The 24,353-nt window shown below is 37.2% G+C and overlaps 1 protein-coding gene and 1 non-coding gene across 2 annotated transcripts in view; both read right to left on the bottom strand.

Annotated features, from left to right (window-relative positions):
- Positions 1 to 5,937, bottom strand: part of tup (LIM1_Isl and LIM2_Isl domain-containing protein tup) — a 42,110-nt gene extending 36,173 nt beyond the window's left edge. The window contains exons 1-2 of the mRNA XM_018550754.1: positions 5,804 to 5,937; positions 1,255 to 1,505 (exon numbers count right to left, since the gene is read on the bottom strand). Coding sequence (XP_018406256.1) covers positions 1,255 to 1,505; positions 5,804 to 5,937 — 385 coding nt within the window. The remainder of the gene's footprint in view (positions 1 to 1,254; positions 1,506 to 5,803) is intronic.
- A 12,324-nt stretch (positions 5,938 to 18,261) lies between these two features.
- Positions 18,262 to 18,335, bottom strand: TRNAM-CAU (transfer RNA methionine (anticodon CAU)). The gene has a single exon. It is a non-coding gene; the product is annotated as a tRNA-Met (tRNA).
- Between the last annotated feature and the right edge of the window lie 6,018 nt (positions 18,336 to 24,353).

The following is a 24,353-nucleotide window of genomic DNA, read 5'->3' as shown; positions in this document are numbered from 1 at the left end:
TAGTTAATTGATAGAAAAAAATTACCATTATCGTTAAAAAAAAATCGCTTTCAATCGAACAAGATTATTTGCAATGTAGAATTAATGGAGTCGGTCAGGACGAGATTTATTCACTTCCTGGACGAAAATTAAAAACGATTCGTTGCGCATGCAACGCGAGTTTTGCGAATCAAGATCGATGGAACCGAAGGAACGGAAAGTATCCTATCTCGGGTGACCAGAGTAACTCCATTTCATTAATTTTGTATTTAAAACGTGTATTATTGTGCACATCAAGCGGCGCGTCTATCTTGCTTCGCACAGATTTTATGCTTTTATTAAGCTTACTTTATGAGGGACATAAAACGGCAATTAGTTTCTACGCGTCGCGAAACTCCCTTTTATATATTTAGTATCATATGAGCCTCTCGGAAGTCAGACTCTCTCCCTCCCCCCCCCCTCTCTCTCTCTCTCTCTTTCACTCTGACCAACTTTATGAAATAAAAAGTAACAAAACTCTATGAAATAAGAAAATCGATGAGATTATGAATTGATTGCTCTGGTATTATCCTCCGGAGCTGATGCCTAAATCTGTAACACAGTTAATTGACACTGCAGGGTCTGTGAGACTTTAATACATGTATATTGACTAAAAGGCGTTATTTAATTTAAAGAAATCAAAATGATATAATTAATATAAAAAAAAAATGAATAATTTATTATATTTTAATAAGAATAATCCAAGTTTGCAGATCTAACATAAAAAAATTGAATTGCTTGACATTTTGGTGCATCATAAAATGACGAGTGCTACAGATAGATAAAAGAATTAAAACTAATAGTAATTTTAATTATATAATAATATACTTTTTTTTCTTAATATTATTACAAAGAAAGCTGAGTTAATGGTTTTCTGAGTTAATTTCAGCAGAAAATTTTGCAATTATTGTAAAATTCTTTAGTTTATATACACTTGGATTAGTAAGGAACTATGGACAGGATGAATCATCATACTAAAGACTTTTGCAAAACTGCTTCTTCTGCGGAACATAGTCATTTTTTACCCATCTTTGCTACCCAATCAGTCACTGCAGAGAAGGGTCCAATGAAACTGTCAATTCCGAAAGGACATTAATTGGACAAGTTCAATAGGTCCTCGTGTCAGGTCTACAGCTTAGGGTTGAAGTTTACATATTTACAAGTAGTTTTGCTATAAAAGATTCGCATATCTGAAATCTCTGCGTGAAACCTGAAGAAAGAGGCTCAAGTACTCACTCTGCGTGGGGTCGGCCGGCTCGTCCTGTATGTTGACCGGTGAAATTTTCAGCGATCTCGGAGGGCCCTGAAAGCCGATGGGCCCGGGCCCCCCGGCTGCGCCCACCCGCTGCATTACACCGGCAGCCCCTATTTCCGCAGCTCTGCCGCTCCTGCGCACCTCGCGCGACGGTTTACGAGCAATCTTGAAGCCTTCGTACGCCGACCACCGGCCGTACCCTTTAAACTCGCGAAACTTCGGCCCGACGTGTCTGATACCTTCAGAGCGCTACCGAAGCTCACCGGGGATGTCGAGTCGTCCCCGCGTTAAATGTAAGAGTTTCAGATTTTTCTGTCGATTTCCAGTGTCATCGAATGATTAAAACTCAATTCTTATGCGATTTAGAAGCCAGAGACTCAGGCATGACTACCGCTAAAGTCTTCAATGTCAAAGTAACGTAACAAAGATCTGTATTATTGTTTCATCGATAAATATTCGAAACGTTCGTTGGCAAGTGTTTGCCAATTTCGAAGGCAGTTGAAATTGGCGCTACGTATATCTATATTATTTCGGCTTGTCGCCCGTCCAATTGAACTAACGCCTTCACGACCTCTCGTTTCGTTGGAAGTTTTATTCGCAACTCGCCATTCTTTATATTTCCGCGATCTCTTGCTTCGTCGAGAATTCCTTCAATTCACCTAGCACTTTCGACTCCACTCTTCTTCTTCGGGATCTCCGTCGAATCACCACACTTCGACACGCACTCCTTGAATGTTGCGAAACTTATCTTGCGAGTTCGACGAGGGACGTTTCTCGTGGTTGTCAAATGCAAATACGATCACAGACATGATCGATGACGGTGCAGAACTTGAAGAACATTCCTGATGTCTCGGATCAATTCTTGCCGGAGTAACTGGCTTCGAAATCGACTGCTCGCGGTCCCTTACCAGAATTGCGACACAATTACGTTCTCGTCACTCATCAGCAGCGTCGGGTGAGAAGTGGCACGATGTAACGACAGATATTCCGTTACTGTAACCTTTGAAGAGACGAGTCGAACGTAGACAACAGACAACGGTAAGAGCAAACGAAAGAAACAATCATTGTGGCAGAAGCTGGACGAGACGTTCGAAGAAAGGTATAGTGATCAGAGGAAAGAAGGGGTCGAAGGGATAAGAGGGGAGCAGGTGAAAAGAGAAAGAGCAGGCATCCAGAGAGAGAGAGACAGATAGAGAGAGAGGAGAGAGAGAGAGAGAGAGAGAGAGAGAGAGAGAGAGAGAGAGAGAGAAAGGAGAAGAGAGAGAGAGACGACACGGTTGCACGAAACCACTCCAACGAGACTGACGACACGGGGCCCCGGGAGCCACTGACTGCCAGTTAGATGTCTCGCTATAGTCTGCTGGAGAATCCAACCCAACCTAACCGGACCCCACACTGCCAGATCCCCACTATCCACTCCGTTTCTCTCTCGCTCGCTCCCACCGCCGAGAGACCCGTGGTGTTCCCCTACCTTCAACCCAGGACCTCGCGGTGTGGATATCTCTATAACTTTCCCTCCCTCCTTCGGGCGTTCCTATCGAACGCGAGAGAGCGGCGCGCGACAGCGACCGATTCGTCCTCGCGGCGGAGTCGACGCCGTCCGGGATCCACGCCTCCGCGGCCACCCGGCGAACCGGCAACAAAATGGCCGACGCGCACCTAATCGATTCGCGCGTGTGCCTATCCTCTCTCCTGCCTATCCTCCGCGACTCCACGCATCCTTCTCCTCCGCCGTAGCCTGTCCACCACCATCGCGTCGCTCTCCTCCCTCCGACGCCACGTTGTCTCTCTCTCTCTCTCTCTCTATCTCTCTCTTCCTCTCCTCCGTGTTGCTCCTGCGCTTTCCTTCTTCCTGCTACCCTCCTTTGTACGCCACCGGGTTGCCCTTCGTTGTTCCTTTGTCTTGTCTCTCCTCTCTCTGTCTGCCTCCATCGCCGCCGATATATCGTCGTATTCGCCTGCTCGTCTTCGCCGACATATTTTCCATCGTTCCTCTCCCTCCCTCTCTCGCAGCTCCAGCTCTCTTTCTCTTCCGTTAATCTGCGAGCTGCCGTGATGCTACCCGATGAGCGGTAACTAAGGGCCGGGTATCTATGTCGTGTCCGTGTGGCACGCTACGCCCGCGTCCGCTCGACTGCAACTTTTGCGCGATATCCTTTCTCCGCGAGACTCTCTTTCTTCCTCAAGTTTGTTCCTTCGACTCTCACGATTTCGTTGTGCCGACGGCGATATATCTATCGCGACCCTGCACTGTCTCACGTGACTTGCGCGACCAGGAAGCATATTCTTAAATCCATACAAAAATCTATAATATACCTAATATGCGTCCTGTATATTACAACGTTTCAGTAATATTGCAATTGTTGCAGCAATGTTGCTGCGAGCTGCTGCGCTGAATATTGTAGTAATTTTTTATATTATGTGATATTTTTTGAAAATAAAATTTCAGAGCATCTCAATGAATTACACTTATCTATGTACATAAAGAACAATTTTGCTAAAGTATCTAAAAAGTGAGATACAGATGTAAATTGTGAAAAACAATTTTGATATACCATTAAAATAATTCTGCAGGAAACTTGAACGTAATGAGCAACGCTGTAAAAAGTTTTGACGATCCAGCAACCAACTTGAATGTCTTACATAATTTTGGTAATCTAATAAAATTGTTTTCAGATCTGTATACTTAGGTATAATAAATTTTTAAGTATATCTAATACTTTAGCAAAACTGTTCTTTTACAGATAGGACAAGAGATTGCTGCAGAACATTATTATTACTTCATTTATTGTTTATAAGCGAATTTATAAGTGATAAGTAAAGTAACAATTAAATGATGATGTCCTCATGGTATTATTATTCCATACAACACAGAACTTGCAGCAACATTGCAACGTTCCAGCAATATTACGGTAACATTGCAAACGTTGCAGCAGTATTTTTGCAAATTTTTATGTTGTATGGATTGAATGGATGATTTAACATTTTAACTGATTTCTATGTTCTACTTGAAATATCCTTTTTCTTCTTATTTGTATTATATAGTTAATCTAAATAGTTAAATAATTTCATGAAACAAGCAAAATACATGTCTGGATTATTAGTAACAACGAAATATTCTCCGTATATTTAAAACAAAGTGGACCGGTAGTTGCCGAACACTCCGCATCGCCTCATGTATATGTACATAAAATCGAAAAGATGTATCTTATACGTTCGTCGTCGTCACGGATGGAGATGTCTCTAATGGCGGCCACTTATATGCGCGACGCGCAATTTTTCAAAATTGACAGACATCCCGACATCTCTCATTCCCTCGTATTCCGCGTTAAATCTCGAAAACGTTCCAGCTCTCTCGAGCTGTTTCCCTTCGCCTCATCGTCCTCCTTTCTGAGTAAACCGTCGCTTTAAAGGAATATTCGAGGACACTTCGAACGTGTCTCCTGTAGAGAACGGCGGGGACTCTTCCTACTGCCGCACGAGGTATCGATTAGGTCGATTTCTGCGCAATGTCCGACAGAGGCTAGAAACATCGCGCAGCGAAAAGTTTGGTTCGGATTCCATCGGATGAGAATGGGTGTACTATAGCCTTTCAATTTAAGTATACTTAGCCGATAGCTTTAAACGTGTATAACCGAAATCGAAAAAAAAAAAAAATAACGGCGAACGGCCAGGCTGCATTTCGCTCGTCCATTATAATTTTTACTATAGGTATACAGAGAGTCGCCTTCCAATTTCATTAAAAAGTGACACGGCACAATTAAGGAATTAAGACAAAATAAAGAAAATAAGTGATGAATGCGTGATGGGAACAATGATGAGGGGACAAAAGATATTATTCTCTATTAAAGAATACAAATATTTGTTATTTGTCATTTTAATTCTAGAGGCACAAAGTATTGTACTCCGAACCAGAATCACAGTGACTGCTATATTATTAAAAAGCTTTTCCCTTCCCTCCTCTTTCTCCCCCCCTCTCTCTCTCTCTCAATAATAACACAATTAAAGATATTATACATTTTTAAAAAGGTTCTCTCTTCTCTCAAACACAGTTGAAGGTAATATTCGTTAACGACAAAGTGCTTGCGAAGTAAAATGTTATTTTGTCTTTAATACTTTCTGCGTGATAATTTTTAATTACATTCGCATATATATACATAACTCTTTCGACATTAAGCATAGACACGTCATCTGTTCGCTTTGTGATTCTAGAATATTAGGCGTTTTTATTATGTTCTCGTTCTCTATAATAATAATTAATTTCTTTTACGGCAGCTTTATACTTTCTGGAAAAACCCCGGTTTCGAAGAAAACGCATCTGCGATTTGTATTGTCATGTACGCGCTACTGTTCCAAGATTGAAAAGCGTCGAAGTGTTGTTATGCAAAGCCGAGCTGACCCACCGAGCAGAATTTGAATCGACAGTAAATGGAGTTTTCTAAAGTAAATGGAGTCTCGTGTTCGTCGAACTCTCACTCGCGTATATAATAACTCATCCCCTTAAATTTTTTAGATTTTAGATTAACTCACCTTTTCGTCCGGTTAGTGTTTTTAATCTCGTTGGAATAAACGCTGGACGTCGCCTTTATCAACGCTGATAGGGACGATGATGTCGGATGATCAAATAAAATTTTGGCTCGTCTGACAGCTTTTTGCTCCGGCATTTTGGCCCGACTAAAGTTTGAAGCTCGCGCGTCTCTCGCGGAAGTAAATATTTCCTTCGCGCTCGTCGGGTCGGTGTGATTCATTCTCGCCACATTATCCGACATTACGATTCAACGAGAGCGAGCTTTTTGCCTGAAAGTCTCGTTAAATTGTCTGGTCTCTATAAGACACGTCGCGCGCACGACTGTATCAATGTTTGACAAGATTACGTCTGCTGAATGGCGGATTGAATATCACAGCAGTTACCGTTTTCATACTCGAGCCAGAAAAAAGCGCGGCATTATCCGAGCAATTAGAATCTCCCTTTTTTTTTCTTAATGTACCAAATAGCGTTTCTCGGTGGGGCAATTCTAGAAACTAATCCATTAGATTTCATTGTAAAATACACATTCATGGTAATATATTATAAAATAAACGGAGCGACGCGGAATTAAGTCTCTCTCTCCTTCCCTCTCACCCTTTCAGCAACTTTAAATTAAAAAATCTCGTTTTTTTGCCGTTCTTATGATCTTTATCTATATAAAATTATAATTTCTATAGAATGAAGTCAGTTGTTATCGAACTAGAGATTTTATATAATAAAATTATCTGAAATAATAGGAGAAATTTGAAGGAGATTTATTACACTTAATTGTTCCTGTATATCTCACAAATATTTATATAAATGTCAGTTGCAATATTTTTGTTATTAATTGTTGTATATTATTTATTAGCGTACATAAATCTTTTAAAAATAATTTCAAAGTGGACATTTAGTGATAATTACGAAAATATTTCTATAAATATTGGGAACGAAAATCGATATTATGGTTAAAATATCTGCTGTAAAAAAAAAAGTATATTATATTAAAACAACTATACACTCGCTTGCGTTAATGTAAAAATCAATATCTTAAGTCTTTCGACATTACCGGAAAATTATCGATCGATCGATCGAAGATATTAACGAAAGTGAAAGCTAATGCCATTTGGACTTCAGTATTGTAGTTTAAAGTGGATAAAGATAACATATCTATTATATATTTGCTAAATGTAACTGCGTCTCATTTCACGTGAAACATTCAACATTATGGTATTATAATTTGCAATAAAAACTATCCTTTGTCGGCTATTTATCGATATTGTCTTGTCACTTTAGTGCATAAATTAGATTAAATAATATCGGCGTTTTCTAACACTATAGGTATATTTGCGTGAACGCTAAACGCGACGCTCATATAATCGCAAACGAATACAAAATCTGATTGCTGTAGTGATTACATAATTAATGCAAAGCGCAACCCCTGATTGAAAGTGAAAGTACCGATGTCGATTTATTCCATTCGTTCTCTCCATCCGATTTCGTAGGATCAATATTGATCTCTTTGTAGCGACGACGAAAAGAATAATTCAAACTTGAACGGAATGTAGGCGCGGCTCGCGTGTCGCACGACACAACGGCGCGATTCAAGCGGAAGCTCCTTTCTTCGAACCGAGGCTGAAAGGAGCTTGCGCAAGAAAAAGAAGCAAAAAGAGCAGCAGCCTCGCGTGGCGCGCTGCGATTCGCACGGCAAAAAAAGGAAGAGCTTTCGCGGTTCGCTTGTGGCACATTTAGCTAATCCGCGCTACACGTCAGCGAGTCGGTCGACGAGCCGGGATAGGAATACAATATCGAGGACTGGCCATTTTGCTGATAAAAGATCCATCTTGTCGTGCAACGTGTACATACCTCGCAGTCTATAGAGAATTTCTTTTAAAAATGAAACGATATTAAAGGAGGTAAAATTTTCACGAGTAAACGGAAACGAGCGTTGTGAGAAAAAAAAATTAAAGAAATTTCCGGATCCGGTATCTCTACTTTATCTCGCGTTCCATATCTCTTTTAAAAGTGTTAAAAGTTATTGAAAGTAGTAAAAATTAAATATAAATAGAAATAAAAATTTCGTATTAATGTATTGTAATAAAAAAAATTAAAAGGCCAAATTTTAAAATAATCTGGAATATGTAGTATTTGGATTGTTTAAACATACATATTTACAGAAACACTCAATTCACAACGTTATGCAACAATAACAAAATTGTATACGAGTTTCGGTCAAAAGAATCGAAAGAATTCGTTGCGGTAATACCTTTATTGCGGCTTGTAAATTGATCAAATGAGCGTGCATTTGACCTCCATTTACGAAAGTTGCCTAAACAATTTTATGCATTCCAAATGTTATACCGATACTTAATTGGATGTCACGAAAATATTACTGCATCGTCGTTAGAACGTAGGTAAACATTTCCGAAACGCTTTTATTATCTCGATGGGTTCAACGATGAGTTCAGCTATACATAAAGAGCCGAGACGTTTTACGGGAACATATACCTACCTAATGGTGTCTTATTGCGTTTACAAAATCGCACATAAGGTGAATTGATCAGAAATAAACCGTGGATTTTCGGGATACGCTTACAAAGTGCACGAGCGAGGAAGATAAGTCACGAACGATATATTTTGACACGATGACATACATTTGATCTTACTGTAAATGTTTGCGACGTACACCTCGTAGTAATCGTAAAAGTGTCAGTACCATTATCGTTACGAGACATTAAACCGGTTTACATCGAAATTTAAATATTTTTTTTATGCAAATTGACAATACAGTTTTCATCTTTAAGATAGTTACGAATAAAGAAAATTACATATACACGTTTATTTTCCTCCTCCCCCTCTCTCTCTCTATCTTTCCCTTGTAAATTTAAAGTGTAAATTTTATTATCCTATATTATTTTTATTTTACATATAATTTTATGATAATTTGATGAAATGGAGTCGCAGCTGTTCTATGAAGAGAATTTATTCATGCGAATAGATTGACCAAATATGTTCTTAAAATTTGTGAGTAACTAATAGTTTACAAAGTTGTGTTTAATTTATTAGCGTTAAGATATAATTAGAATACTTGAACACATAATATTATGTTGCGTATTATTAAATTTATATTTATTACGATGTCGGAGTAAAAAATCGTTTCGAATAGTCCCAGAACGTCCGACGTAAATGACGACGCTATTCAATTCTCTCTAATACGTCGCAATGTGGAAAACGACGGAATCCTCTGCTTCCTCTGACTTGCCGTCGTGAATCGGAAAACGTTTTCTTGACGATATAGTATATCGAGTGTTAGATGACCGTCCATCTTAGCGACCGGTAAAGCGCAGCGTGCCTCGAAATTATAAGATTTTACAATGGGGTGGCATAGCGCGCGGGACAGGGATGCTTCGTGAAGTGGCGGGAGCGTAAAGGAAGGCTTCTTAAGCGGCTCAGCGCGTAGGAGCGTGTAGATGCGGGAAGCCGACAAAGCTATCAGCACCGAATGCATCCCGGAGCAGATGCTTCTCTCCTCGACGCTTCTTTCTCCGTCTCCCTTCCCCTCCCCTCCCCCCATCACTCCACCCCTCGCGCTGTCTCCTTTTTCTTTCAGAAGTTTCTCGCTCGAACCCATCGAAGGCATGCCGATGGTCCGCAATAATTCACGCGAACTTCAAAACGCTTACGACGAGCCGCCCGGGTACTCGTCGTCCTATTCCTCTCAGTTCTCTATTTCGGAATGTTCGGGTGCGACTTCCCGAACTAGATAGTAATTTGACACGAAACTCAACACTCACAAGAATCTCTATCTCTCTGATTTGAGATACTCCTTGCAGTTCTCTCGGTTTTTATTAATATTCATGAAAGTGATACACTGATTTAATGACAATTCATGGAATTATTAACGTTTGGCATTGCAAATTGAAAGAAGATATAAACAAATGTTTCTTAAACAATTTTCTTCATCAAGTTTTTGACTTTACAGTTGTAATAAAAAATTTTTATAAGAATGTTTTAAAATCAAAAGAATTATAGAATTATAGAAAGAATAAAGGTATAAATAGGTAAAGAAACAAGTACCGAAATACTTTCATGTAGTTCTCTACGAAAAGAATCACTCATTGTCAACCAGCGTGTTCCATTTCACTCGAAAAGAGTTAGTTATTAGACGTGAGACACGAAGCTTAAATCACATACCTGTTCGATGTTGCGATATTTAAATCTACATAGCAGGGGTAGAAAGGACGCATTTAAAGATGAAGAACAAAAGAGGGTGAGGAGGAGGGGAGAAAAGGGAACAACGTTGTGGAAAGAGCGTAAAACCTAGGACGGATTAAGGTTTTCTTTCGCACTGAGAGACGCCTCGGGCCAGCCAATTGACCTCCATATTCACGACCATCCATCGTATCGGGAGCTGTTCTGAGCCGCTTAAGTAGGTAGGATTTAGTTCCGTGAAGAGCGACAACTAGTCGTGGCTGCCAGTCCCTTGCGCGTTAAGGCGCCACTCGCTGTTCTATTCTTTTTCCTACAAGCCAGGTTTGGAATCCCAATGGCGAGTCTACAGAAGCGTGTTCCATACTGTAGAAAGAGATAAAACTCTGACAGCGGTTTATCAGTCCAACGATGATCCGTTGAAACAGAGGAGGATAACGTTTTGGACAAACATAAACAAGTAGCATAAAAGGAGCAAATATTTCATTCTCGTTAAGTTAAATATCTATTTTGTGTTCATGCAAAGAGAGAACAAAAGGTTTTTTGTATTTTTTATTTAATTTCCATTCGGAGGCTAAAGAACGTATTTAGAGCGTAGACGAATGTATGAAAAATTAATTTTCTTTAGCTTTCAAACGTTCTTTTCTATTGTACTCTCATTGTATAACACAACAAATATATATGTACTATGTGTGTCTACAATAGTTTAATAATAAACTTTATTATCAAGTAGCACAACTATTTACAATAAATTTGATGAATTTAAGAACTATTTATTACAATAGATTTTTTAATGAATTCAAGAACATGCAATATCTGTTCGAAGTGAAACCTTAACGTTACGTATTAAATCGTTCCAATTACACAGGCGGATGTTTATAAACATTCGTTTTCATTTTTTATTACTAACGTGAATTGAAATGTGTCCTTCATGTGTTCACTTTCATCCATGTATTTGTCGATTAGTTGGACGAAAGTTGGGATATTTATGCTCTTTTACGTTTCGTTATGCCTCATTTTTTGTCTTTATTAGAACCTTCGTTTTTGCTTCATTTATGGTACATTCCGATTTTTATTTCACCGGGATGGGTCAAGTTCACGGATTTTAGTCCAAATTCTACGTAATCATTAATTTGGTTCTTGGACAGTCTCGCACGTCTTTATTCTACGTATATAAATACAATAACTTAATAATATATGAAATATATTGTTAAATTTATAATATTTGTCAATTAATAACTTATTTTAACTATTTTTGTAATTATTTCTAGATCGTCACAGTCCTTCTAAATATGTCATGAATTTAACAATGGAATAAAATTCAACTCAAGAAAATCTAAATTTAAAAATTTATTCAAATTTAATTTATTATTCATACTAAACGCATACGTTAATATTATTTACTTTAAAATCACAAAAATAGATTGATTTACGTATAAATTAAAAGTTAAAAAGTAAACTATCTTTAACTCGGATGGATTGTATTATTATTTAATATTTATATAAAAGTATACATCTTATTCCTAAAAAAGAAATATTTCAAACTTATTAAAATCATTCTCTGTCGACAATCGTTTTGTTACAAAAAAGATTTAATTCCGATGGATTTTGATGATACACAGCAGAGGAATGCCTTTCGTTCTTAGAACTTTTCCCCTGGAAAAGAATCTATACTCATTGGAAACTGTCAACCGCATCGAAGGTGCTCGAGATTTCGAAAACCAAGAAACTGCAAACATCAATCATGTCTCTCTAACAATAAATTTGTGCTAATGAGGACAGGCTCTAAAAGAAGTACGAACTCAGGTAGGATAACTCCTCGTAGATTCGGAGAACTTTTAATAAATATTGTTTTCAGTCTCTGCAGTACAATGTTGATCGTATATAAGAATGATATATTACACACATATATATATATATATATGTGTGTTTGTATGTCTATAGATACACATATTATGGACAAAAGTAAAATTTTCCGCTTATCAAAATTGTTATCAAACGGCAATCATATAAAAACTAGTTTTTGTAAAATTCTCGAGAATTTTATATTATTCACCCGAAATTAATCAATTTTAATATTTTTAATCTTTACATCTCGTACGCGTAATTTAATTTCAAAAAATTTTCTTATATTTAGAACTAACGCATCGATACTAGAAAGGAAGAGATAAAACGATATCGATCGTGTAATATTATTGTCTTTGCTATCGTAATGATTCCGTGTATATGCATCTTATTAAGAATCTTTGTAGTACAAAGTGATATTTTAATTTAACATAAGATTATAAAAAAGACGATGCTTTTTTCAACAAAGGTTCAGAGACTGATCCCGACAATAGTAAATGTTAAATGCGTCTTGTATCGTTACTTCTGGCGCCAGACTTTATGACGCGTGTCATTCAGCGACCAGGTAGTTCGGTTTGATTCTACTGTCACCTTCACGGAAATATTCTTAAAACGTATAATATCCTTCAGGTTGAGAGTTGTCCACTCGAAATCTTCGTGTTGCTGAAAAAGTAATAAAAGAAAATTTTCCTAATTTTCATATTTATTACTCCATAACTTTTTCAGGTCTGATTTTACCGGAATCATGTTAAAAATTTTTTTTATTCAATTCATGCGCACTTTAATAAATACTTTATGCTAAACATTTATTTTTTTCGAAATTTTCATTATTTTTCCAACATATTCGTTATTATGTAAAACAGATCTCAGACGATGTCGAGAGAATTAAATAATTTCAACGGATAATGTTTTCAAATTTGATGTACATTACAATGTACGCTGAGTCTAAAGTTACAAAGGAGTTAATAGTATGCAGGTAGTCTCGATAAACAGATGAAAGTATGAGTGGAGAGAGAGAGAGAGAGAGATAAAAAGATAAAAGCGTTTATTAATATTACAGGGCAAGCCATTTAAGAATATAAAAATGTAAAAATGAAAATGAAAAATGGTGACACAAAATAATATTCACAAAATGAAATAAAGAAAACAAAGATAAGAGAAAATAATAGTACAGATAAGACAGATAAAAAATTGTAGACAAAGGAAAAGTTAAAAATAGAAGGAATGAGATAAAGAGAGAGGAGAGAGAGAGAGAGAGATGCATGTAGTTATTTATTAAACGAAATTCAAACATCCAGGAATCAATCAATCTGTATATGTCGACGATGAACGATGAGCTGTGGCGCGGTTGGGTTTTATTTTAAGACTTCAATTATACGAACGACGGTATGAGCGCCAGTCTACGGCCTGTATATAATGTATGTATACACTGAGTTTCTCGTATTTGACTTTTGCTCAATAAGCAAGAATCTACTTCGTTCATACTGTTATTCCTCGTTTACTAATACATACAGATTCAAGCACTGTACGTAAGAAAAATACCTTTTTCTTCAATTTTATAATTTTTTATGTTCAACCTCCTTCTTTCTCTCTCGTACACTTTAAATAAGAATTTGTCGCAGAGAAACAAACGAGTCTACCTCGCTACTATTGTTGCCAGAAAAATCAGTTAGTCCGTTTATATTTGTCGTTTTTCTATTCGAATTTTTTTGTTTTCTAAAACGTATCTTGTTATCGCGATCGCGATTTCTGTGTATAGTGAACGTTCGGCAGGGAGCGTTACGGTATTATTTTCGCGCGGCGAGATCGGCCGCTCTTTAGTGAGCGCACGTCGATTTCCGCGAGCGCATATCGGCGCCGAAAATATGTACACGCTGCCGCGCAGACCGCGTGCACGCGTGTGTGTGTGAGTGAGCGTGCGCGCGCGCAGGCTAGTATAGAACGGATGCTATACTACCGGTACGGTATGGCCGCACTCTGCACTTCGACGCGCCGTTATCTCGGCACCATCTAGCTTGGCTAAAAGCTTCTCCCCATCAACCTCCCTCCTTCTGTTCCCTTACTACGGGCCTGGAACCTTCTCCTAGCCGACGCCGCGGCGTGTATAGTGCGTCGTACCCCCGCGTGTCCTAATTTTTCGTCGGATTGGTACGCTTGTGCCGCTTAATAAACCGTATCTTTCTTTCCGATTCGACTGTAAATCGAATATGTTCTCGTATATCCTTTTTTTTTTTATTAACGTAAAACATTATTATATTTTGATGGCATGAAATCTAGTTCGTCAAAAGGAAGACCGAATACATGGGAAAATGCTTTTATAATATTGTTTAAATCTTGGACTTTTTTAAAATCTTTTTAGCGTTACATTATGTTTAATTTTTTGCAGGAAATCGTGCGATATTTGAGCATGTTTGAAAACTGCAATTTTATTAAACGACGATAGACTTAATTAAATATTATAATTCTACGCGTCGATTGAATCTTTGTTTTTAGTCTTCATACTCTAATGGTTACAATAGTAAAATTATAATACGTTAGTAACTATTTTTTAAGAGCTCGGAAATTACCCGAGCTCTTGAAAAATAATCCGGAAACTCAAAAGTCTTAGGAAACCAGGAGCGAAGAACCGAGAAGTTCGGAATAGTTGAGAAATTTCGATAACCCGAAAGTCTAACTGAAAATTAGTAGATAGAAAAGTATGAAAGTTGAATGAGAATCTATTTAATCTAAGGACCTAAGATTACAAAAACACCCATATTTTACCCATTGTGTTTTTCGGCCAAAAAGTAAAATTTTACCTTAACACCATAAATATGATGACGTTGAAGATATATACAATAGATAATTTCGCTTTTCGCTTCATAAATCATAAATCGAAGATCAGAGTCAAAGTACTTATATACATAAGACGGACTACATTCCAGCTCAAAAGTTGGGAAACATTTTTTTTTCTTTAAATTAATTTTCTTGAAATTATTTATTAAATATCCATAACGATGTATTTTTGACGATCATTTTTTTAGATACAACAACTGTTATTGAATCAGAAGAAGTATTGTTAAAAATACATTGTATTTTTACTGGTATATTTGAGTAAGTTATTCCACAAACGTCAATGTTTAAAAAATATTTCCAAACTTTCCAAAAGCCTGAAGTGTAAGTGTATAACAAACACACACACATACATAGAATAATAGCGAACGAATAAATTTTTAACAAAATAAGTGAGTTTATTGAGATTCTCGATTATCGATTTCATGTGGATGTTGAAAGCACTTTCGAAGTACGTGGTTGGAGCTATTATCAGCGAGATAGACCGAGTCACCCTCGCGGGACAACCGGGCTTCTATTTTCCTATGTACAGAGTGTCCCGATATTCCTCTTACAGTCTGTTTTAACTACTTTAATCACACATATCGATCTCTTATGTTATATCTTATTAAAAGTTCAATCAACGATTTCAAGTACTTATTTTTCTTCAAATACTTCGACGATTATTCCCTCATTCAAATTAAACCAAAAATAACTAACATTAATGCAAAAAAAAAAGCGAGAGCAAGCGCTTATATTCTCAGAATTCGATTCACGAAGAATATTGAGCTCTGATAACGAGCGTCATTTTTAGAGCGTGGCTCTAATTCCAGCTTCGTCAATGTCTAATCTTAAGGAGTGAATTAAAACTGTCACCCTGCCTTTCGCAATCTCGGCGTTAAACTTCTTCAGCTATCGTGAATTTTTAACATATATTTTGTTGAGTTGGAAATCATCAAATAAAAATTCCGTTGAGGTAGTCTCCCCGCTCGAGATATCACGGATTGAACAGAGAGCTCCATCGCGGCGTTCGCTTTTCCCCGACGTCATATTTCGAAAAGGCGAAGGAAGGCGAAACCTTCGTCTCCGACCCTTTTGTAACTCGGGGACGATCGAGTTCCTCCGCTCTCCCGTTCGCGAGGAATCGCCTCCATGTTGGCGGCGAAGGAAATATCCCTGACGGTATTCCCGACGTGCGGCGGTGACGCGGCGTTAGCGAGAGTCCGGGGACGACCTGTATGTGTACACACAGGTGGGATATGCCTCTGTGTGCGCGCGTGCGTGTCACCGTGGACGCGGGGCGGTGAAGGGGCTGCGGGACTGCCGCGGTCGCCGTACGCGTCTACGCGTCTACGCGCATTTACGCGAACGGCAAAAGCGACGGTCCCGCGGACGCGCCTTGCGCGGGCGCGCCATATCGATCTGCCGTTTCCAGGGCCGCTTAAACCCGCGACTCACGCCCGAGTATAATAATTCATGGGTTCAATGGCGAGCCCCGCGGAACGGAATTCCGATGGGAGCCGCGCGATGGCTCGTGTCTTCCGGCCGTTTAGACCGCCGTGGTAATGATATTAATCATCGCGCGCTAATAAAATCGCGCGACGCAACGCGGTACTTTCAGCGGGTGGCTATCGCCTCGATAAAAAAGACGCCGATTTTTTTTTCTACCGAAGACACGTTTATGGTGCGTTAAGATGCTACGTCGCGATTTAATTGAAAAAAAAAAAAAAAACGATTATAAACGTGTTGGAATTATGAAAATTGCACTAATAAGACGAGCATGTGTTGTTATTTTAAATTAAATAGATCACGTCCTTACGTCAAACGATATGAATGAGCTCGAAAAATATTATCTTATTAATCATTAAAAGTAACTTATTTTCATTAAAAAATTATCAAAATCATCACGACTCAAACTGGATCATTTATTTTAAAATTGTTGCATTTCGAAAATGCGATTTTTTTTAAGGCTTGAAACAAAGCATTTAATTGTTTAAGAATATATTTTTGCTGATATTATTTGAATAGTTATTGTAATAATTCTTTGTCAACACTGAGAAAAATATTTGATTGGAAATAGACGAACCAGAAGATTTTTAATTATATCAATCAGAATTCCGGTTATCTCAACTCTATATAACAGATATAACCAGAAAATTCTGCTTCGTCCATTTTCAACCAGAATTCTAATTAATCCAACCAGACTTTTTTCTCAATAAAGTTGAAAAATAGCTTTTCCCATTTTTCTAAGAATCACAGTTTTTTTGAATTGTACTATTTTTAAAGTAAAAGAGCGATATGTCTATGTCGAATTAATATGAAGATTTGAACACAAGATTTGAAGTTGTGGCAGGATGAAAAGAGCTAATCCTTTATCGCGCGATTTATGCATCGAGTGCACGTCAAAACGTTTCTGTCCTGTTACTGTCCTATACATAGAAAAAACAATTTTGCTGAAATATCTTAAAATTTAGCTAGACACAAATCTGAAAACAATTTTGTCGGACCGCCTAATTAATTACGTAGCAATTTTAAGTAGAATGAATAATGCTGCAAATGACATTCATAGTAACTAGTTTGTACGTCCTACATAATTATTTGATTTTATATATAGTTCAACAAAATTGTTTTCAGATATCTAGCAAAATTTTTATATACCTCAGGCGTCGTGTATATTCATTGATATGCGTTGTTTCCAAGACACCCTATATAATGTTATAATAATTGTGCGTGCACACCAGGCAATGACGGGGCGATGCAGCAGCGCGGCGGTGCGGCGTCGATCTTTGATCTACGATAGAACGTCACTTTTCTTTCGTAGACCCGAATCCTCTCCAGCGAGAGTAACACCTGCATTCTGCAGAAATAAAAGCCCGACGCGCCCAGTTCGATCGGCCAGCGAGCGGTTTCTATTATTCACAATAAACAGGATCACGCGATTCACCTTCGATTCATATCTGCGTGGATCTGTCGATATGTATCTATGTCGATTCACGATTGATTGTGAAATCTTGATTCAGTATTTAATAAAAAGATTGCAGAAATCTTTCTCTCTCGCGCGTTAATCATTGCTCGGAATTAACAAGCTGAATGAGAAATACGCAGCAATATAATAATAAACGGATAAACCGGATTACTAAGTAAACGTTTTAACATATATTCTCTCTCGCGACTGATGACGTAGTACCACGTCTTTTCACGAATTAAAAATTCATACTGGTAATATAACCAATGATACTGTATGTTATACATATTACGTCTATTTTATTTGGCAAAAGACAAATTAATGCTTGTCTATTTGTAATATTATATATCAAAATATTAACAATATTAAAAAGAAAAATAGAATAAGTGAATAACTCATAAAAAAAAAGAATCCTATATTTAATCGAGAAACAAATCTTGATGTTTAATAATATTTATATATAAATTTTCAAATATAATTTTCGGTTCTATATAAATTTCATGCCGATTCTCGGACTTGAAAAACGCAATCGTAAACTGCAGCAGAAATAATATTACAGATTATATTGATCGTCAAGTTTAATGGAGATGCTAATAAGCATCTGCTCCTAAACAAATGTATGCACTGCAAAGAATTTATTGTAAAAAATATCGCCTCAGCCAGGATTCGAACCTGGAATCTCCTGACTTATGAGGACAGACGTCTTTCCATTCGACCACCGAGGCCTTATAATGATATTTATTGCGATAATTAGTAAATATTAAGAACCGTGGCACAACAAAAGACTTCAGTAGTAAAACGTAAACAATAAGGAAATCAACATGCTGGATTTCTTACTATTTACGTTGTGATCTTACAATCTCTACTGTCATGATAAATTCCTTTACTGTTTACATCTTACTGCTTAAATACTTTTTTGCATGTTATGGCTCTAAGAGTCAAAGGTTTAAAGAACGTCTTCCATTCTCTCTCTCACTATTTACTGATTATTGTAATAGATATTATATTCAGTAGTCTGTTGAAAAGATCTGATCCTGGCAGGTCGGAAGATTTAGGTCTGAATCCTAACTGAGGCGATATTTTTGCAATAAATTCTTAGCAGAGCATAAATTTGTTAAAGATACTTTTAGGAATCTGTGAACAATCTCTAGAACTGAAAATATATTTGAGATACAAAGGGGTTTCCGAAAGTAACAGAATCACGAATTACAGTGCACTACGAATTTCGAACTAGCTTTACGGATTGCAAAAGTTTTTTTTACAAAATTACAATATTTCAGTTAACATTTTACTTTAATTACAAAAGGTTTTTTTTTAAATTTGTTGATAGCTTCGTAAATAATATACATTCGCTCATATAAAAGAACGATATCAAATGCTTGCAATAATGCAGTGTATAATTACACGATTGTGAGAATACATATTAATCATGCAAAAAAAAACAACAATATTAAGCCACTCGAGTGTGATACTTTAGTTTACCAACTAGAATATTTGTGAGAAGACCACTAACAGCTCTCACGAACGTAAATATTCTATATAGTTATGCTTCGCGACATTTCGAAGACTATCAATGAGATTCTTATCGTTTACTGAAGACAACTCCGCTAAATTAGAATTTGTTGCACACTTAATAGCTGCACCGATGATCGCGTTTGTATTTCAAGGATCAACGTGTACGGACAGTAAAGATATTGTCAGCGTCAATCGAGAGTAGAACTATCGCAAGACGTTCCATTGGGAACTCACAATGAGTTACGAACTTGCATCAATGTTTCAATTAACGAACCGAACCGTCATTATGGAGAAGACGGAAAGAAGGAACGAAGATACGCGTTGGTGTGCGAGGTACAGCTATATTCAACACAGCGTCCGTTTTTCTCCTCAAGGTGAAACAAAACCTTAAATAAAACGATAAAAAGAGGAGAGAGAGAGAGCGAGAGAGAGGAAGAGAGGTGGACTCGAACGCTTACCAACCCTCGGCCTCGTCAGCCTTTTCAACGCGGTAGCGTCCGCACTGTGCGCACTTGTCTTCTCGAGACAAGAAGCTGCAGACTTTTAACGAAACCCGCGTACAACTAGATAGAGGCAGGTAAAGCGGGAAGTAAAAACCTTCGCGTGGTTGCATCAGATAAAGCTCCTAATAAAAGAATTTCTAAATATTTTTTTAATTCTAGAATTATATTCTCTTTATATCGATTTTTATGGTAATTCTACATTGTGCTTTTCGTTTCCTGTTGCTTGTCGTTTGTTTCTCGCCTTCTTGATCAAAAAGGCAAATGACAAACAGAGACATACAGCAAGAAACAGGAAATGAAAAGCACATTGTAGAATTAGCCTAATGCTCAATTTTTTAACCTCTAGATAATCTTTATCCAGAAGATATCTGCCAGAATACAATGGAGATATCTCCTGGATAAAGTTATCTGTTATTTATCTGGAAGTAAAGAAATTGAGCATTAGAGATACTTTAAAAATGTTTTCAGAATATATATATTTGAATAATACTTTTAAATTTATTTTATTTCTAAATATACGTACTTCATCAAAACAAATGATAATAACAGAAGATATTTACTTTAATTTCTATATATACTTGCAAAATAATTTAAAAATGCAGTTTAAATTTTATACGTCAAATAGACGTATCTATACTTGATGGGTTTCTAAATTTATTTTTGTAGGATTTTTAATCAGATAACTTTCGCTCCTTTTTTCGTGTTACCTCTTTTTCGAACACCTATTGGATTTCGTGTCATTAAGGTAATATTGCTTTATATTAATAAATCGAAAAATACAAGAACATTTTGAGCGTCGGAAGGAGAGCTCGAGCGGACTGTTTTTCCACAACGAATCTGGATGAAAAGCAATAATTAGCCCCTCTAGGCATTATGTATCCGTTACACAATGCCCGCCGAGATATATTAATCCCTTCTTGGCTGTAAAACAACCGGAGGGTAATAACACGTATAAATCCCTTTCGCGTTTCGAGCTGTGTGGCGTTACTACATGGATACTAGAGATTTTATCCCATAATATCGTCGTTCCAAATATATTAGAAAATTTCTACGGGGATTTGAAGAAAAGCGTTATATGTGTACCTTCATATGTATAAAAAAAAAAAAGAGAGAGAAAGAAAGAAACACTGATTGCAAGGGGGCCGAAAAATTGATGTATGAAACGAAACATACGGCAGGTTTATAAATGCCTTTTCCAATCGATTTTAACTACCGGAAACAAGAGGTCGACATTCAGATGTGTGTCCATAACGTTGCCAAGCGAATGCGAGTTGATCGGAAAAAAAAAAAAAGGATTCGCACGGGATGCGTGGGACGTACAGCGGATTTATAAATACACTTTCTGAAAATTAACTTTTTAACTATTGCAGACTATTATTATCTGATAATATCCATCGTTTAATAACGTTATCGAAAAGCGGATACTCTCCATGTCGAGAAGGGTGCAAGGACGAACGCGTCTGCACGAGCACTGTTTTATAATCGATCATTTTTGCGCTCGATATAATCCGCAGCCGAATGTGGGGCGAGGTGAGGGCACCCGCGTACAAAACGCCGCGGGGGTTAATATGTGTTTGGGCGCGCGATCCCGTATGTAATGGATCCGTAATGCGAGCCGGCGATTATTTTCCGCCGCCGCGCACCATTATCGGTCGAACGGGCTGTTGCCCGGTGACAAATTTACCAGCGATTCGAAAGCTTTTAGTGGTAAAAGTTTGGCGCCGATCGCGCTTATATCGTTATGCCTGCATTATGCAGAGGGTGATTTTTAGCGACCGCGAATCTCCCGCGCCGACATGCGATGCGCTGCCTGAAATCGCAGCGGATTTATCGTATACCGAATCAAAGACGGAATATCGCCGTGTTGATGACAAATTGTCCCCTCATACGGGATTGTTAGAGCTGTATTAACCGAAATTGCTCCGGAGAAAGCGTAAATATTCGCTCGGCCGAGCGAAACGAGATTTCATTTGTTGTCTCAAATATGGAAAATAATTATAAGTGTGACACAAAAGCATTACTAAATTAACAGAAGGAGACAATTCGATTGAAGAATTGGATTTATTATTTATATCGAAACGAGATTGAAAATGGATGAGATATACTTAAATAATTAAATATATTATTCGCCGGTAATAACTTATACCTCTCAGTCAAATCTAAATTTATTCGAGCTGAAACATACGGAAATGTTCGACAATAACGTACGTATTTCCGTAGTGTTTGTCATTGAATCGGAAACGAGAGGTGATTTAATACGTTCGGAATTGCGATAATTCCAAATCGCGTGATAGCAGCAGGATTAAGTGTATAATCTAACGACATCATAACGAGGGAAGGCGGCTGTTCCCCTGGAAACAAAGAAAAATGCGCCAAGTCTCCCAAACGCAGCTTCCATCTTGAGCAGGCCGAACGAAGACCGACGGGGGACCCTTCTCACAATATTGACTTTTGACCGTAAGTATTTATCTTTTTTTCTTCTTCTTCTTTTTTATAGTTACATATTTACATTTATCTGTGGTTGCCCTTTTGTCGGCTGGTCAGAGAAAGGTAGTTCCTCGGAGCAAAACTGGACGAGATATATAGACATAACTACTTTACCTATATAGGTACGTCCTCCCACTGCATCCCAGCTGCATCCTGCATCCGTCGGGCGAACCAGAGCAACTGGTTTCTGCCATGCATGGCGGAATAACGAAATTTCCATCCCGCAACTCGAACGCTGACTTTTGCGACGATTATTCTGTCAAATGTCCCGCCACAATTAGCGTCTATTTTTTCAATGACACTCGTTGGTCTAAAATTTAAAAAAACTTCGTGCTTTAAAGTATAAAAGATATTCACTTGAGAAAGAGAAAAGTCTCGGTAAAACGAAGAATTACTGAATTAGAGTAATAGAAACGTAAATAAATCTGTCGCACCGTTTCTCGAGAGAAATATATGTATACATCTACGAATATTTTTTTATAATAGGATCTTATCCAATCTGTTGAATTATATATTTCTCTATAGTCTTATTTGCAGTTGCATGTTTTGCTAAAGAATTTGTTCGTTGAAATTATTCTTGAGATATGAAATGATTCGATAAGTATATTTTAAAAATCAATTTGATATTCGTAAAATGTTACTTTTGTATTCACACTACGAAAAATTTCTAGTTAAAAATGAAGAAAACAAAAGGTTCTAATCATATCATTCAGATTCTGGTTAGCTCAACTAGAATTATAATATATTTAATCAGAAAATTCTAATTTGTACATTTTTTTCAACCAACATTCCAATTAATGCAACCAGACGTTTTTCCAGTGCATTTCATTTAAATTCGTTTTGAAATAACCTAAATACTTTTTCTCACGATAGTCAAATCTCGAAAAAAAATTTTCGAATGCATTAATCCTCGTATTCCATCACATCAGTTGAATTTTTACACTTACAATTAAATATATTTTGTAACATCTATACATATAATGAAAATTCACAATATATTTTCAATTTAATTATAAACAATTGTACGTATTAATCATACGTACAAGTAAAATACATAATTGTTTAGTACTATAATAAAATAAAATATTTATTATTATGATATAATATTAAGGTTTTTTTAATATTATAATATATTATAATATGTAGTAAATTATAATTTTTTCCAAGAAATGTAAAACCTATTTCCTTTTCTTTTCAATTTATTTATTCAATTAACTTCTGTTGACACTGCTATTAATATTTTGAATCTCTAGTTGGATTTCATTTGAGTAATCGTTCTCAGCTAACTACAGTTGCAACTAATCTCTAATCAAAATATAATGAAATATTAGTGAACTTATAAAATTTCATTTTGAATGTGAATATTTTTTCACCTATAATACGCTCTTGAAATGAGATTTGGAATCATCATAAACGTATCCAGGATTTCAATGAAAATATTAAAGCCAGCCTTCGATGATCTTCAGAGAATATTTTTACGTGATTTAATTATACGTTGGCTAATGAGAGAGACCGTTTGATTTTTAGAGTAAAAATAATTCTTACAATTTAATTATTTTTCCTCGTCAAAAATTAAGCAAGTATCGTTTGCTCCTCTTGGTACGTCCATGCGAGTAACTACAAACACGAGTACACGTTTAAATTTAATCATTCCTTAACATCCCATTCATCCGAAAAGACATTTCTTGTTCATCGCGCGCGCGTCCGTCGTTCGTGTCGTATCCCTCTCGCAAATGCACGCTTCCGTCGCACGTCGTGTGGAAGTCAATACGTGCGTGTTCCGCTTGAGGTAGATCGATTGACTTACCGTCGTCGAGCCAGAGAACAGAGAGGTCGACGGTTAAGGGAGTGTGTTAGGACAGCGCGACGCGTTTAGGATGAACGCGTAACACGCGATCGCGTAATCGCCGCGTGTCTATCAGATGAGCCCCGAATCCACAAATGCATAGTTCAGGGTGATTTTCCGTTAATTACGAGCGGCACGTGTCGCAACGAATAAAAATGATCTGGCGACGATAAGCCGTTGAGACAAGCGATTATCGCTTCGTCAAAAGCACGGTGATTACGCGACGTGCGTAAGTATTTTATTTTTTTTTTTCTCTTTTTACCGTTCGCAGTGTTCATAGTTCGTTACGAGAAAATGTGATCACCATAGTTTTAGAAAAACTAGGGTTACCTGTACTTGTTATAATTAGAGAGAGATGATAAATTGTTAATCAATTCGGTTGAACGCAGTAA

The sequence above is a fragment of the Cyphomyrmex costatus genome, unplaced genomic scaffold (assembly GCF_001594065.2).
Source record: "Cyphomyrmex costatus isolate MS0001 unplaced genomic scaffold, Ccosl1.0 scaffold1275, whole genome shotgun sequence".
NCBI lineage: Eukaryota > Metazoa > Arthropoda > Insecta > Hymenoptera > Formicidae > Cyphomyrmex > Cyphomyrmex costatus.
The sequence above is the reverse complement of the archived record's forward strand: the minus strand, read 5'-3'. Positions and strand labels throughout refer to the sequence as shown.